The sequence below is a fragment of the Sorex fumeus genome, unplaced genomic scaffold, assembly GCF_029834395.1.
Source record: "Sorex fumeus unplaced genomic scaffold, SorFum_2.1 ptg000024l, whole genome shotgun sequence".
In the NCBI taxonomy this organism is placed as follows: domain Eukaryota; kingdom Metazoa; phylum Chordata; class Mammalia; order Eulipotyphla; family Soricidae; genus Sorex; species Sorex fumeus.
In genome coordinates, this window is record NW_026606081.1 from 36,453,587 (window position 1) to 36,471,238 (window position 17,652).

The window sequence follows — 17,652 nt, forward strand, 5'->3', positions numbered from 1 at the left end:
TCGAAATAGTGAATGTGATCAAAGTAGAGAGAGAGTAATGTAGAAATCATCTGCTCCACAGGCAGGGGGAGGGTGTGGGATGGGGGTATACTGGGAGTTTTGGTGGTGGAGAATGGGCACTGATGAAGGTACGCGTATTTCATTGTATGACTGAGACTTAGACCCAAAAGCTTTGTAACTGCTCTCATGGTGATTCAATAAATAAAATTATAAAAAATGGAAAAAGAAAAAAAAAAGTAAGGTGGAGTTCATGCACAATTCAATCAGCTAATCAGTGGCTGAATAAATAGCAGTACTCCTACAAAAAAAAGAAGGAAAAAAAATACAAGTAAAATTATAACCCGTTTAATATCCTAATATTTTGTAACATCCTCCAGGTAATTTTAATACATTGTACCATCGGAAACATAGGATTCTAGGTGCTTAGAGTTTTATATTTCAAAAAGCTCTTTGCAATATATGTCTGCGGGACTAAGAAGGCTAACGGATCAGAGAAGGTAAGGGGAAACTAAACTTCTAAAATTTCTAAAACTTCTAAAACTTCTAAACTTCTAAAATTTCACCTTTTTTTCCACTTTTTCTATCTAGAGCCATCACTTTTTCCGGCTCTCAAAAATGTTAAAGATCAAATTTCCTTTCTGAATTCTAAATTCCTCAAGAATCCTAAAAACAGTAATTTTGGGAAAACAATCTTAAGTTATATATATATAGAACACAGATCTGCACGTGCAGAAATAAAACAATCAGTCTGCCGCTCAATGCCATGGTTTAGAAATAATACATGAAGGAGATACATAGAAAGCTCTCCAGTAGTTTTTCCTGAGAAACCGTAAAGTAGTAAGGCCTTCACAATTTCCGATGCAATATTTGTACTTTTAGCAATCACTCATTTAATCTGCATTTACTAAGCAGCGACTGTGTACAAATCAGTGTACTGAAAGCTCAGTGGGGAAGAGAAGATAGAGAACACACATAGTAATAATTTTTCTTATATTCTTCAAACGAGACTGTTCTATAAGAGATCAAAATTTGCATGACATGTATTCTGGATCTACTTTGAGAAGCTGAAAGAGTAGGAAAAAACTAGATGCAGATCATTTAAAAATTGTCCAGGAAAGTCACCATCTCTGAAACCTAAATTCAGAAGCTCAGTTAGTGTTAGTATCCATTAATGCTATCATGCTCACATGTCTTCGGAGTCAGAGGGCCCTTCTTTAATGTGCTCATCTTCGATTTCATCTATCTCAAGATTGTCCTGGCGCATATCTCCTACAATAGGAACGTCCATCAGTGTTCGAAACAGCTTGGAGAGATCTGGAAGTGAACATGTCCTCAACATCTTAAAAAGAAACCAAACAGAATTCTTATTAGGAATAAAAAAATCAGAAAATAAAAGAAAGTAAAATAAAAAATGATATCTAATTCTAATTTTCACCTACATCACATATTTAGAGGTTAGGGGATAACCTGTTCTAACATACTTAAATTTCAACTGGGTTTCAATTTAGCTGGGGTATCAGGCAGTACTTGAAAATGAGAATTCACTTTTACTCACTCATGGGGCACTTTTGTCCATCCTTCGTGTTATTTTTGCTAAATCTTCTTTCTCATTTTGCTACAGAAACATTTCCCCATTGGTGAATTGGTGAATTCCTATAGCTGATCTTCTCTGTGTATTTTCTGAAATTCTATGTTAAGTTACTTTGAAACCTAATCACTATTAGACATACTTGGTGGACCTGCTAGCAGTTGCTGGCTTACTGACACTGGTTCAATCAGGGATCTCAAATTAGTGCAACGACAAAAATCTAACATCATTTCCATGAGTGATGGTTGATGGGAGAGTAGAGACTTTCCAGCTAGAACAGAAAACTGGAAGGATAGGTATTTCGATGTTCATACTGAGAATCATTTATAGCAATAGGTTTTCCACAAACTATGTTGAAGAAAGAACAATGCACAGTTGAGGTGTTTAAAATTTGAATGTGAACTGACATAGCACAGCGGGTAGGATGTCTGCCTTACATGCTGCTGACCGGGCCGACCTGGGTTCGATTCCTCCACCCCTCTCAGAGAGCCTGGCAAACTACCGAGAGTATCTCACCCGCATGGCAAAGCCTGGCAAACTCCCCATGACATATTTGATATGCGAAACACAGTAACAACAAGTCTCACAATGGAGACGTTACTAGGTACTCTCGAGCAAATCGATGAAGAATGGGAGGACGGTGCTACAGTGCTACTGACATTTGAAAGACGAGGCAGGGGAATTAGAAATAACCTCTGTCCACCATCTCAACAATTTAGAATGCCAGGGATAAACAGGGTGATCAACCAAACCAAACAAATACATTAAGTCTTAAGGTAGAGTAATCTAAAAGGAAAATGTAATATTTGAAATGTGATTCCTAAGGCCATGATAAAAACTCGACACCAGATGGGAGAATGTGAAGAAAACACAATGTTTAGCACATTAATGAAAATTTGTGTACTTGGCCAATTTTATTGCTACAATCTGTTTTTGAGAATTAAAAATGACAGGTTCCCATTATTTGAGGATAATTTACATGTTATAGCACTCAAGAGGAAAAACGTTGTTATAAACTACAAGATTATGGCAAAGATACACTGCTGTTAAAGCACTTAATAATAATACTGAAAGTATTTTCCTTGCTGAATCTCCCACTGTTGGCAGACTTTATGCTTGATGTCTAGTATTTAATGATTTCCACCATGTATATTATAGAACAATGGTGAGCAAAATATATACCCTGTAACTCTTTCTCCAGATGCATGCAACCAATAAAAATAAATGGCACATGTGAATTATATATGTAAATTCAGAGGGACTACACAGAAGTATGCAATAATTTGTAGGTGTGAAAAACTTTAATCACAGAGACATAATCACAATTTGAGCTTATTTGTTTTATGAATAAATAAGCCTCACAATTCAATATATATTAATAGAGTTGAAAATTAACTCCAAATAGTATGTAACCTGACACCTTTCCGGGATGGGTCCACGCACTCATCAAACCTATGGCTAGGCTTAAAACCCTTTATTCTTATAGTCTTCAAGTGGGCTGGTAAAAATTTAAATAGAATATTCAATTCAGTCAGAAAATTTTATGAGAATACTTTTAGTTCTATATTTCTCACAAATGAAGCTTTTCATGTTATTTAAATATTCTGCAGTTTTAATATTCACAGAGAGAAATTTCCCTGAAATTAATTGTCCATAGACAACTGCCACTAAGGGTCTTATTTCATTTGCAATTAGATTAATTTCAATATCCTTTTGGAGGGGGCAGAAGCATGTACATTCTTGGAAGGTCTGGGAATTCTTGGTAGCCCAAGATATATGTGGAAGTAAAATATATAACACCAGTCTCACAAAGAGCATGCACATTAGACTATAAATGGAAATCTACTGTTACATGATTCTTACGCCATACGTGAAATATGGTAACATCATAGAAAAGATAGCAAAAGATCTTTCTTGAAAATTGAGATCATCACTAAAGAATATATTTTATTTTTAAGCAAATGATAACAATGAAGTGCTAAAATACTCCAAGGGAAGCTAAAAAGAAAAGAACAGATGATAAGACAAAGAGAAAATAAAGAGCAAAACAATAGGATTAAACCTGGTCATATTAGTGATACATCAAAAATTATATTACAAATAAATAATCTAAGAGCTGTAATTAGACGAGATTGTTAAGACTGGTTAAAAATAAGATGGATAGTAAAACTACAGAAGTTCAATTAAAAGTAAAAGATGTAAAAAATACACGCCATATAAACACTAAGCCTAAGAACTCTGAAATGACCACACTGATATCAAACTGGATTTTAAAACAAAGTGATACGACCACGGGTAAGATGATTATTATTTTTTTTCTTTTTGGGTCACACCTGAAGATGCACAGGGATTACTCCTGGCTTTGCACTCAGGAATCACTCCTGGCGGTGCTCAGGGGACCAAATGGGATGCTGGGAATTGAACCTGGGTTGGCCGTATGCAGCCCTACTTGCTGTGCTGTTGCTCCAGCCCCCGGTAAAATTATTTTTATCATAATAGAAAAGTCAATTCATCAAGGAAACATAAAGACAATTCATCTACAATTCAATTAAAAGGAAATTTAAATACTTATTTCTCAGTAATTGATAAAACAAATAGAAAATCAGTGAGGCTTGGGTCAGAGAAATAATAGAGTGGGTAGGATGCTTGCCTTGCACAAAATCATTAACAAAGAGAGATATTTGTTAACAATATTAACAAAGAGATATTTCTTAACAATGAATATACCAATTCATCCATAAAACATAAAATTAATTTTTCAGTCATTAAAAAGTAACATCTTCAAAATACACAGAACAAATACAACTGCAAGGATAAATGAACATAGCTAAAAATTCAGTAAGTTGAGTTAAAGTGTAAAAATAAGAAGGCTTAAATAATATGATTAACCAACTTGATTTAATTCCTGACATTTACAGAACACTTCACCCAGTACAAGAAAAATACATATTTAAGAAGATCTGTTAGCAGTAGGAACTGCCAGCAAAGGAAACTGAGTGTGACTAATAAATTCAAGGGAAAAATAGGAAATCTATGATAAAACATACCTTTTTTTATCAAGGTGTGATAAAGGGAGCCAATAAATATAATGATTTAAAAAGAGGAATAAGAACTGTTGAATATAAATGCATGCACATTAAGTGAAATCTGAGTAAAAATGATAGAGGAAATAGTTATGTACCAATAATTGCTGATTTTGAACTGGGGGAGGGGGCATTGGGGCCGCACCAGCTGTGCTTACTCCTGGAGGGATTTGGGGGTTATAAGCTGTGCCAGGGACCAAACCAAGATTATCTGTAATCAAACCAAGTGCCTTAACTCTTGTACTGTCTCTCTCTCTCCTTAACTGCTGATTTTGACCCCCCCAAAAAAAGCAATAAACTGGGTAAAAAGGCACACTGAAATATATTGGGAAAGAAACTGAAGTAGAGACTGCAAATGTATAGAAGGTTTGGTTATGAAAGGAAGAGAGATATGATCACAGCTAGAAAGGGTATGTGCTCAAGAGAAGGGACTTGCTAGAACAGAAGAGGTTGACAAAATGATCCACTACAGAAGCTGATGAAACAGGGCTTGAGTGAATTCCTTGAGAGAGAGAGAGAAGTTAGGATCCCACTTACAAGAAGGACTTTTGTAATGGAAAAAAGGATACAAGTAATGTAATTAAAAAAAATTCAACAAAAATCTTTTTGGTAATACAATTATATATGCTTAGAAATAATTTTATATTAATGAGTCAAAGCTACTACTTTGGAACACTGATTGTTTACTATTTTGTCAGGTGATAAATTCCCTGATCTCAGGATAGCAGATATATCCTTTTGTCTGTTGTGATAAACACCTACAAAACTGATTTGATTTTCTAGTGTTTCATTTTGCCTTTCTCTCTCAGTCTTCTACATGCAATCTCTATTGCTGTTCTTATTACTTCTAGAGTAAATAATCCTTTCAAACTACTAAGGCTAAATTTAGGTCACAAAAAGAAAAGTCAAATGAATATGCAAAGAATATTAATTTTATAGACAGTAACAACTTATTAACGTGTTCTGAGTTAAAGACATCTATACAGAAAGATAAAGTATAATGGAGTACTCTGGAAAAGGCAGCTCGAAGTCCTCTACCCTAAAACTACAAAGCACTGTTAAAAGAAATAGGAAAAGGCACCAAAAAAAATGGATGAATAGGGGACGGAGCGATAGCACAGCGGGTAGGGCATTTGCCTTGCACGTGGCCGACCCAGGTTTGATCCCCGGCATCTCATATGGTACCCCAAGCACCACCAGGAGTAATTCCTGAGTGCAGAGCCAAGAGTACCCCCTTTGATCATTGGGTACGACCTAAAAAGGGAAAGAAAAAAAAGAATATCCTGATATCCTGTGTCCACAGGCAGGAAATTAACTGTCAAAATGCTTTTATTACTGTGCACATTCAATGAACCTCCTCCTATCAAAATCATAGCAGCATTCTTCAAGGAAATAAAACAACAAATTTGTCTGGAAATGCCTACAACCATGAAGAGCCAAGGCAAATCTGAAACTTAAAAATGAAGCATCATGCTCCCTTGATTTTAAACTACATCATGAATCAATAACAATCATAACATTAGGGTGGTGAAACAAAATCAGATGTTCAGATCAAAGGAAGAGGAGAGTCCAAAAATAAATGTACGCATATTAAGTGACATTTAATTTATGAAAAGGCCACCAATTCTACAGAATGGAGAAAGGAAAGCCTCTTCAACAAATGGTACTGAGAAAACTATGAAGTCACCTACCAAGAAATTCAACTGTTATTTAGCACCATACCAAAAAAATTAACTCAAAATGGATCAACAAGTTGATTTAAGGGGACTGGAGAGACAGTACAGCAGGTAGGGTGATTGCTTTGCATGTAGCTGACCTGGATTCCATCCCCAGCATCCCACATGATCCCCCAGGCACTGCCAGGTCTAATTCCTATGTGCAAAGTCATGAGAAACCTGAGCAATTCTGAGCAAAACCAAAACAAATCAAACCAAAACAAAAAAGTTGATGTAAAACTCCAGGCTATAATATATCTAGAAGAGAACTTACATATCACTGAACTTTGATTTCAAGATCAAACTCAGTTGAAGACTCAACTCCAACAGAAAAGAAAAACAAAAGCAAAAATAAGTGGTAAAGAAACTACTGTAAAACCATGTTATCTCAAAAAAAACGGGGGGGGGGGATAACAAACTACATTTTTACCCTATAAAAGAAACTACCACAAAATAAGAAAGGCAACCTACCAATTGAGAAAAGAAGAATTGTACATCCTATGTCCTATCAGGGACTGAAAATTCAAGAGATATTCTAAGGAAAACATACAGACAACTCAGCAGGCATGTAAATAAACAGTCAATATCATTACATTAGCAAAGTGAACCCTGGCTCCTGTCCCCCAAACCAAAGAAAAAAAATACCCCCCCCAAAAAACCCCCCAAAACCCTGTGGGCTATCACCTCACCTGTGAAAACAGCTTGTACCAAAAAGATTTTGAGATAACAGATAATGGCAACAATATGGAGAAGAAAGAACTCTTATACACTGTCATGGAAATTCACATTGGCACAGCCCCAGTAAAAAATGGTATAAAGAATTCTTTAAAAAAAAAATCCAAAAAACTAAAGATGGAAATACCATATGATTATTCCACATAAGAATTACATATTCCATATGAATATCACTCCTAAGGAGGTATCACTGAAACACAAACTTGAAAGATTAGGGGCTCTTCTATGTTCACAGCAGTATTATCCATTTCTATTTTTTTATATTTAAATTTTCTAGAGCTCTTTTAAGCTATTATTGTGATAATGATTATTTTTGCAGCATGAGGGATAAAACACAGGACTTCATCTAGCTGGCATAAGTTCCACTGTTGATTCATTATTCTCAGTCTCTAAATTTTCAAACAAAAAACTGTCTACATAATTTTAAAGACATCAACTGATTCCACCACTACCACAATGCAAGCTCACATAACCAGCCCTGCTCCAGAGATGTGTGATTAAATCTCAAAAGTGATCAACTGGCCCCCAAAATTTCTCAGACACCCTGGTCCCCAACTGAGACTTCTGGGGCAATCTTGGAGGAGGCGAGCCCTGGTAGCCGCACTCACACCCCAACAGCTGCCGCCATGCCAGTGGCTGGACTCTACCTCCTCACAACTGAGCTCCAGAGATGTCAAACTGCTGAAAATTTCAGGTACACAGGGGTTTTTTTTGTCTGAAAACTCTAGGTGACTACCCCCTCACACCTCATACTTCTCAAAGCCCCAGCAGCTAAACCCACATCTACCACTGCACCATGTAAGCTTGTGGCCCAGTTAAATATTTTGGATTTTCCTGGAGTGTGCAGTCATATTCGCTGCCATAGGACATCTCCAAACTCCGTAATACTAGCATTCCAGTGCACACCACATGGGATGATAATGTAACATAGGGACCAACTAATCTCACTTACCAAAAACCTTTTACATAATAAGCTCAACTAGCAACAACAACTTAGTATACCCTCAGACAAGGACTTAATGTCCCCAGGGCGAGATGTTATAATTTTCACAAATTTTCTTACTGAAGTATTTTTTGACCACTCTACTAGCCATTTAGTAGTAACAAGCAATATAAGATAAATTATTTGGGGCCCCCATGAGGGCAGGCTTGAGGGGTGGTTGGGAAAAACCAGACAATGGTGGAGAAAAGGTAATAATGATGGTGGGATTAGGGTTGAAAGACTGTAATAAATGCATCAACTGAGATAATAGGAGGCTGGGAAACTTTTGTCAGGAAGTGCATATAAATATATATTAATCATTACATATACAAATTAGGTAATATGGTACTCTCACCATTTTAAGACACATTGCTTGAGCTTAATTTCTTATTAAAAGTGGAAGTTGGATAGGGTGATGAGAAAGAGAGTGTAAGAGTGCATGGAGAATCTTTTGCTTCAAAGTAAATTCTATAAAAATAATCTTGACCAAGAAGCCGATGGCATAATTTTTGTACAGTATCTGAACAGTAATTTTCAGTATCTCATAACAGATGATGGTTTTTGTTATTTTTGTTTTGATGTGTGCATATGTCTGAGTTTTCAAGGCATTAGCACTCAATATTATGATTTATCGAAGAAAATCAATAAAAAATTTTATCAAATGGATAAAAATTTCTACTTGAGGAACATACTTGCCTTTGGATTGTTTGCATCAAATAGACCAGTTGAAAGTCCAATCAGCAAGGAATTCTTACTTTTAGTTTTTGGTGGTGAATCAGAGCGAGATCGAAGTGGAAGGGATTCTTCCGGAGAACAGAGAATTGATTGAATTTGAGAGGCTAAGTTCAAGTGTTCAGGATGAACCACCTTCTGGAAAAATGGTTCTGGTTTCACAGACTTATCTGCATCACATTTAGAGTGCTGAGAATCATCTACTTGAGATTCTGTGGTATAAAAAAAAAAGTATGTGAAAAAATCTATACGCAGTATTTACATAAAGCACTGACAGTGAAAAACCACAATACTTAATATAAGTTCTAGAAAAAAAACATGTCTAGCAGAAAAATATCTATATATGTTACCATATAAATAATCCTCAATATAATGTTTTATTTTCAGAAAGTCTATTTCATTAGTAATATACCTGCATTATACTGGATATTCTAAAATATATACACAAATATATACACAAAATATATACACAAATGCATAAAAATTTGAAGAAAAGTATATTTTCATTTCTACTTTATCTTTGCTCCAATATTAGATGAAAAAAATTATAGCTGTTGGACATGAAAGATAACACAGGAGTTAAGGTATTTGCTTGCACCCTGCTGAAACCAGTTCAAATCACCGGCACCATACTTGGTCCTCTGAATAAGGCCGGGGTAACTCCTGAGCACTACTGGGTGTGACCCAAACTAGCCTGCCCTCCAAATTACTGTCTTTATATTTTAATTATTACTATTACTTAGTAAATAAGACAACAACTATTGGTCAGAGCAATAGTGTACTGGGTAGGGTTCTTGCCCTGATCCCTGCCAGGAGTGACCCCTGAATGCAGAGCCAGGAGTAAGCCCTGCACACTGCCAGGTATGTGCCCCTGCCCCCCCGCACCCCATCCTCCAAAAGAAAATATGAATAAAATAATACAACAATGTTGTTCGTAAACTGACTTTTTGGCAAACAATTCATTTCATTTTGAACATGTGATAAACGACAGAAAAAAAAGTTGTGTGTATGTTGTCAAACAAGCTAGGATTATTAATGCAGAGTACAGTGCTCAATGGCTTTGATTTTTAAATGGCTGAAAAAATAAGGAATGCAACTTACATTTTGTCCAAATACAATAAGCCAGTCTAATAATCTCCCAAAAATTAGACAAACGTAGTATATTTACCAGTACCAACTTCATCAAGCTGGTCCACATTCCTCTGAGCTCCATCTTCAGAAATTTGACTTTGCTGAAATATAATCCTAGTTTCCAATCTGCCAGAGATGTATACATCAACCAGTCAATATAGAGTTTATCAGCAATGAAAGCAATCTTAAAAGGCAACAAAATGAAACACAAGTTCACTATGCTGTGATCATTCTTCCACACACTTTTCTTTCTTATACATTCTTGCACAAGTACATTACATTTTTTCACCTTATTCAAATCTTCACCAATAACAATCATTCATAACAACCACTCTCACCATTTCTTAAAGGGGCAAGTTTAGAGTGCACCCCCTAATCATATGAAAAACTGATTAGAAATAAAGATTCTCATGCCTTAGCAACATATTTAAATAAATCTGAAAGCAATTTTATAAGTGGATAGAGATGGAGAGTCTCATGCTAAGTGAAATGAGTCAGAAAGAGAGGGACAGACATTGAAGGACAGCACTCATTTGTGGAGTATGTATCATAACATGAGACTGACACCCAAGGACAGTAGACACAAAGGCCAGGAAGATTGTTCCACGGTTGGAAGCCTGCCTCATGGGGTGGGGTAAAGGCCGCTGGAATAGAGAAGGAATCTCTAAGAAAATGATGGTTGGAGGGATCAATCAGGATGGGAGAAGTGTGCTGAAAGTAAAGGACCAAATATGATAACCTCTCGGTATTTGGTAGAGAGAGAGTATGGGGGAAAATTGTCTGCCATGGAGGCAGGTGGGGGGTGGGAAAGCGGGGGTATACTGAAGAGACTGGTGGTGGGGAATGTGCACTGGTGGGAGAATGGGTGTTTGATCATTTTATTATAATTTATGATCATTTGATCATTCTATCATATTATTGTTTAAATAATAAATCATTATCTACATGAACTGATATATAGTATGACAATCAAAAATCAGTAAGCAAAGCTAAATGAACATCTACTTATATTAAAGGTGTTAGATTTTGAAAAAATGATGAGGCCATAGAAATACAACAACACGGAAGGTATCTGCCTCGCACGTGGCCAACATGTGTTAGGTCCCCGGCACCCTGATGTTTTCCTGAGCCCCACCGGTAATTATCCCTAAGCACAGAGCTATGAGTAAACCCTGAGTACTGCTGGCTAAAGCCCCCAAACAAAATATGATGAGTAGCACAGGAAAAGTATATATTTTTATGTAAAAAAATCTCTTAACTATCAAATATGTGAATTAAAACTGAAGGTGAAACATAAAGAACTTTTTAGAATGCTTATTTCAATACAAGTGAGAATAAAGTCCAGACATTATACACTTTTAAATAAAAGTGTAAAGACAGAAAGAATACGTTCCCAAAAGTATCAGTAATATATCTCGGGGTTTTTGGCATCACAGAGAGTTTTGATTTTTGCTTTGGGGACACACCCAGTGTGGGATTTGCTCCTGTAGTACTCTGGGGACGCTGCAGTGCCAGGAACATATTTCCTACTAATGCATACAGCTTTGTTTTTATTCTTGTAGCTGTTGTGTTCTATCCAAAATACAGACTACAGGAATGCAACAGTATTTTTGGCCACTTCATTATTAATGATTTAAACTATTTCAAATATTTGCTATGACTCTCCTACAATAAATTCTCTTGCATATGCTTTTGTTGTGTCCAAGTCCAAGTCCAGCCCACTGCCTGCTTTTATAGATAAAGTAAGATTAGAACAGCCATCATTTGTTTACATATTATCTACCGTTATTTTTGCAGTACAAAGGCAAAGTTTCACCACAGACCACATGGTGTACCCAGACTAAAATATGCATCACAAAGCATATTTATAGAAAACACTTCAAAATCACAGTTACAGAGCATGGCAAAGAAAAAATTAACTTCCAATTACTTTTAAACGAAGGAAGCATAACAAGAGTATCAAAATCCAATGATTTTTCCACAATAAAGAGAAAATTCTACAACACAAATTTGTAGTTATAAAACCACTAAAATAAATTAGTAGTAGGCAGAAATACAATACAATAAAAACATATCAGAACAGGACAAAGTTTAATGTTAATGTGGTAAATGTAGATGCTGATTTCTTATGATACACACTTTTAACTTATGTGATAATGCATAATTGTTCAATCTCTAAAGATGGGAGTTCCTAAGTATTTGTTTCCAGTGATCCCTCTTTGGGGTAGAGTGATACTACAGTGAATAAAGTATCTGCCCTGTTCAGGGCAACTGGGGTTTGATCCCTGGCACTGTATACAGTACTTCAAACCCCGCCAGGAGTGAACCTGAACACAGAGCCAAGAGTAAACCCGAGCACCTCCAGTTTGGCCTAAAAACACACAATAAAAGGTTCTTCTCACCAATGATTCATCTTAGTTTTCTGTGTAAATATCAATGAGAAACGAGGAGTTACTGGTGTGTCAAGGGAGAAATTTCCATACCATGCAATTCAGCTTGAGCCTTATTATAAGAAGACAATTTTACAACTGTCTGTTGACACTGATACACAGAATATGAAAATGCTAATTCTAAAGAATTTTATATTATTTACAATATCCAAAACATGGAATCAACTTAAAACATTCATAAATGTTTAAGGTAAGAAGTTGTGGTAAAGAAGTTGTGGTAAAGAGTAAAAGAAATGCTACACTATTAAAAATAACTCAATACCATACATGAATCAATATCATAAATTTTAACACTATTGCATCGATATTACAAGGTCTATAATAAAATTATAAATTTTAAAAACATGAATTGTAGCTTTGAGATAGAATAAATGGACCTTGAAGTAATTATGTTAAGTGTAATAAGGGAAAAGACCATTAAAAATTGCTCATTCATATATGGAATAGAAATAACTAAAGCAAACAAAATGGAGGGAAAATCAGCGAAACTAACTCCCATCCTCAGAAGAACTACAGTGGTCACTAAAAAATATTGGAAAGTGGGCTAGTGGAAGGAATGAGTAGAGGTGGGACAGTATAGGAACTTCAATAACTTTTACTTTATAACATTTAGATGCTAAATCCTTGACAATCCATCATACTGTAATGATAAATCAATAAAATTTAAAACATATCTTTAAGACCATATCCAGAGATGCTCAGGGCTTACTCCTGACTTTGCATTCAGGAATCACTTGACAGGGCTGAGGGGGTCATCTGGAGTGGTGGGGAACAGAACCCAAGCTGCCGTGTGCAAGCAAGTGCCCCACCCACCGTATTATAGCTCTGAACTCAAAGAGGATTGTTTTGTTTTTTTTGCTTCTGGTCTACAGTCCATGATGTTCAGGGTTTACTCTCGGCTCTGTGCTTGGGGATCACACTTGGCAGGGCCGTGGAGACCCTATATGGTGCCAGGGATAAAAAAAGCAGGTTGGCTATGTGCAAGGCCAGCACCTTGTCCACCGGGCGCTCCTAGTCCTGAAAATTAAATACCTTGAAAAACAGATTGCCTATTGATTTGTTTCAGACCTCTGGGTTTAGGTCTTTTGTCTTTTTGTATTTCGTCATAGCCTACAAATGGCTACTGTAAGGAGCAAATCAAGACAGCTAAGAAGCCAGGGAAGTCAATGGCATATTAGTAATTACATTCATTGTAATGGCCATTTATATGGGTACTGGGTGCAGTAGTACAGATTCTAAAGACTAGTTTTCTTTTGGGTCCCCATGGAACAGGGCTTACTGGTAAACCAGGAATGCTTGGGAATTACTTCCGGCAGCGGACCATGAGGTGTCGGGACCCTTGGGCTCCTACATGTGCTCTAGTTCTGATTTTAAACTGGCTTTCCATAAAAAGGACAAAGGTTATAGGTGGAGTACAGTAGAGGGTAGTAACACAGAGCCTGGGGTGCAGCCGGCTTCAAGGAGTTATCTCTTAGCTGACAGCCCCAGTTTGCAATCACTTTAACCAGAAGCCTTAGCGCAATTTTATAGCTTGTAAAACAGATAAAAATTAGAAATTGTTGACATTTTTATTGAACATATAAATATGGCTATTAACTTCTAAAATTACAAGTCCATTAGCCAGTTTTATCATTCATCCTCTAATTTTAAACTGCTATTAAAAAGTCATAAAAATTTGAACTTGTTGCCTAATAGCTACTGATACTCCCTAAAGGTAAAAGGTAAGGTAAAGGCCCTCCCGTTGTTCGTCGATTTGCTCGAGCGGGTCCAGTAACGTCTCCACTGGAGACTTTGTTGTTACTGTGTTTGGCATATCGAATACGTCACGGGGAGCTTGCCGGAGCTCCAGTGGCGCAATCGGTTAGCACGCGGTACTTATACGGCAGTACCAATACTCCCTAGAGGCTGCTATTAGCAAATACTTGGTGATAATGGAAAGGAAATGTCTAGGAATTATAGTTGCTTCTGGTGTTTTTCTTTTGGGAGGTACCTTGAGTCACACTGGACTTATTTGTGCTCCTGTGCTCCCCTGTAATTCCTGACGGTGCTTAGGGGACATATACAGTGCTGAGAATCCTACTGGGGTTGGCTGCATGCAAGGCAAGTACTAAATCCTGGACATCTTTCCAGTCACCATTTTTTAGTCATAATTCAATATATGGCTCTATGTTCATGCCTTCTGCAGATAGATGAAAAACATAGAGGAAACTTAGTTGTGAGCTACAGGTTTTCTTTACTCGGTGTTTCTAAGTGCTGTGGTTCCTAAAGGCCACATGACCTGTGGAAAGTATCTATCTCCGCTTCCCTGTCGTTTTAGTGAGATTCACTCTTGTCTCCTGGGAAACATCTTGGCTGTTTCCCATGGTCAAAGTCCAGCTTTTATTAGCCACATGCTTTATCATTAGGAATGGTATTGACTGTCAAGATACTTCAAAGTTGGGGCCACAGAAAATAGTTCAGGGGTTGCAGGTCTTGCCAAGCACACAGTCAACATCCCTTTGATCCCCAGCACGCTGAGGGGGCCTGAGAAGCGCCAGCCGGGGAGCCCAGCCCCTCCATCCCCCCAAGTGTAGAGAGAGAGTCTCATAGGCCCAGGGAATTCACCTTCTAACTTTTCTCTTTTGTTTGGGGGGGAGGGAGGGCGGGGTCCACCTGGTGGTGCTTAGGGCTTACTCCTGGCTCTGAACTCAGGAATTACTTACTCCTAGTGGTGTGCGGGGGACCACATGGATTCTGGGGAATGAACCTGGGTGGGCTGCATGCAAGGCAAGTGCCCTCTTTGCTGTACTATTGCTCCAGTCTCTGGATTTCCTATTGTAGTCTAGAACTATATTATTTGCAACAGTTTTCCCAGGAAATAAAGTTTTTATATAAGCAGCACTGGTTTATTATAGTGATTCTATTAAAAGGGGGGAAAATATTTAGCAGTAAAAGTAACAAATGAAAAAAAATATATAAAGAAGTACTGGTTTAACACTTTTAATTTTCTTCATGCCAGTACACAATATCAAGCCCAGGAACTTTCACATGTTAGCCATGTACCGTACCACTGAGCCACATCCCCAGTCCCTTTGTCTTAATATCCTTTTATTTTCAGAATGTTGAATGTAATTCCTTTGTCAGTTCTGGTTTGTGGTAATGTTCTGTTGTGTATTTTTGTATGTTACCTTCTGGTTTTCTATTTTTTGAAGAACATGAAAGGTGTTTACAATTAAAATAGCTGAAGATACAATATTATAATGCAATACTACTACAAAATAAACTTTTCACTTATTCAATCTTCTAGTTACAAGTGTTCACACCAAAAAAAATAGGTACGGGGACTGGAACAATAGTACAGCATGTAAGATGCCTGCCTTTCACCCAACCAACCCAGGTACAATATCAGGCATTCTATATGATTTCCCATGCACCACCAGGGGTAATTCCCCAGTGCACCCCTGAGCGACATTGGGAATGAACCAAAAACAAAACAAAAAATTATATATCTATAAAAGATATATACATATATGTGTACTTTTCATCACAGCAAACAAAAGATAATATGCCTAAGAATACAATTACCAATTAAAAGTGCTAAACCAAGACAAAGGAAACTCCACAACTTGATTTAAAAAAACAAAGGTTAATCATGTACTTCATGGCCAGGAAGAAAACTACGTCTTGATTTTCCCTATGCTAATTTATGAATATAATATCCCAGTAATGTACCAAATGATTTTTCTAGTGGGGGAAGTTTGGCTAAATAAGTTCTAAATTCAGATGAGAAATTATACAAATAAAAATGGCTAGAAAAAAAGTGCAGTGGAAAGGCATTCACTTTAAACGCTCTTAAAACACATATACTATTTTAATTAAAAGTCAGGGGGCTGGGGCTGGAGAGAGCACAGTGGGAAAGACGTTTGCCTTACAAATGGCTGAGCCAGGTTCAGTCCCTGGCACCCTGTATGGTGCCCAGGGCATAGCCGTCAGGAGTGATCCCTGAGCATGGAGTCAGGAGTAAGCCCTGAGCACAGCCAGGTGTAGCCCCAAAACAAAAGTGTAGAGGGGGGCTGGAGCAATAGCACAGCAGATAGGGCATTTGCCTTGCACGCGGCCAACCCAGGTTTGATTCCCAGCATCCTATATGGTCCCCTGAGCACCGTGAGGGGTAATTCCTGAGTTCAGAGCCAGGAGTAACCTCTGTGCATTGCCAGGTGTGACCCAAAAAGCCAAAAAAAAAAAAAAAACCCAAAGCGTAGCGCTGGAGCAATAGTACAGTGGATAAGGTACTTGTTTTGTACATGACCAACCAGGTTCGACCTCCAGAATCCCATATGGTCCCTGAACACTCACAAGAGTATTTCTGAATAACCCCTGAGCACTGCTGGGTGTGCCCAAAACATTTTTAAGTTTTTTAGAAAACTGTGCAAGCAGACTGTATTTTTTTTTAAAAAAAGACAAAAGAAAAAAATGATAGAGAAAACACAAAAATGGACTTAATTAAGATAACTTCATAAATAGTGAAAGTGGCATTTTAAATTTGTGGAGTTTTTTTGCGAAGGGGTTCCATACCCAGTGGTGACCATTCCCAGTTTTGGACTTGAGGGTAGGTCCTGGGCATGCTCAGGGGACCATGTGGTGCCAGGGACCTAACAAGGGATGACCACACGCAAGGCAAGAGGCTTAACCCCTGTCCAACTGCTCTGACTCCAGTAGAGGTCATTTCTTAAAAAACTGGAAATGAGACAATGGAACAGATATCTGTAAGAAAACGGAATCCATCTGAATCCATCAGAATAGAATCCAAAGAGAATCAAACATTTACAGACCAAAACATCTACATCAAAGCACTAGATGTTGAAACATCTTTTATAATGCTGGAAAGAACCAAGTTTTCTGAATGATTATTGAAATTCAGGTAAATCTGATAACTTTCTAACAAAAACATCTTATGGGTAGAGCGATAGTGCAGCTGGAAGGGCACATGCCTTGTATGTGGCTTTCCTGGGTTCAATCCCCGGCACCCAATAATATCCCCTGAGCCTGCCAGTAGTGATCCCTGAGTTCAGGCCAGGAGTAAGTCCTGAGCACTGCCAGTGTGGATCAAGAACAAAAAACAAAAATAAGCAAATATAAAATAGTCTTTAAGGCCAAAAAGACTGAACAGAAGAGGGACATAGATTTAGAAAAACAGATCAGGAAATATCAACAGAGGAAAAAATCCCTGTAATTCATATAAAAACAGGTTAAATAA

At 37.3% G+C, this 17,652-nt stretch overlaps 1 protein-coding gene across 7 annotated transcripts in view; it reads right to left on the reverse strand.

Moving 5' to 3' along the window:
- Nucleotides 1–17,652, reverse strand: part of NEK1 (NIMA related kinase 1) — a 154,739-nt gene that overhangs the window by 23,942 nt on the left and 113,145 nt on the right. For 6 of the 7 annotated variants that reach the window (XM_056113833.1, XM_056113829.1, XM_056113832.1 and 3 more), the window contains 3 exons: nt 10,004–10,092; nt 8,800–9,047; nt 1,188–1,339 (listed from right to left, as the gene is read on the reverse strand). In XM_056113833.1, coding sequence (XP_055969808.1) covers nt 1,188–1,339; nt 8,800–9,047; nt 10,004–10,092 — 489 coding nt within the window. The remainder of the gene's footprint in view (nt 1–1,187; nt 1,340–8,799; nt 9,048–10,003; nt 10,093–17,652) is intronic. The other variant, XR_008792455.1, reaches the window with a different exon arrangement.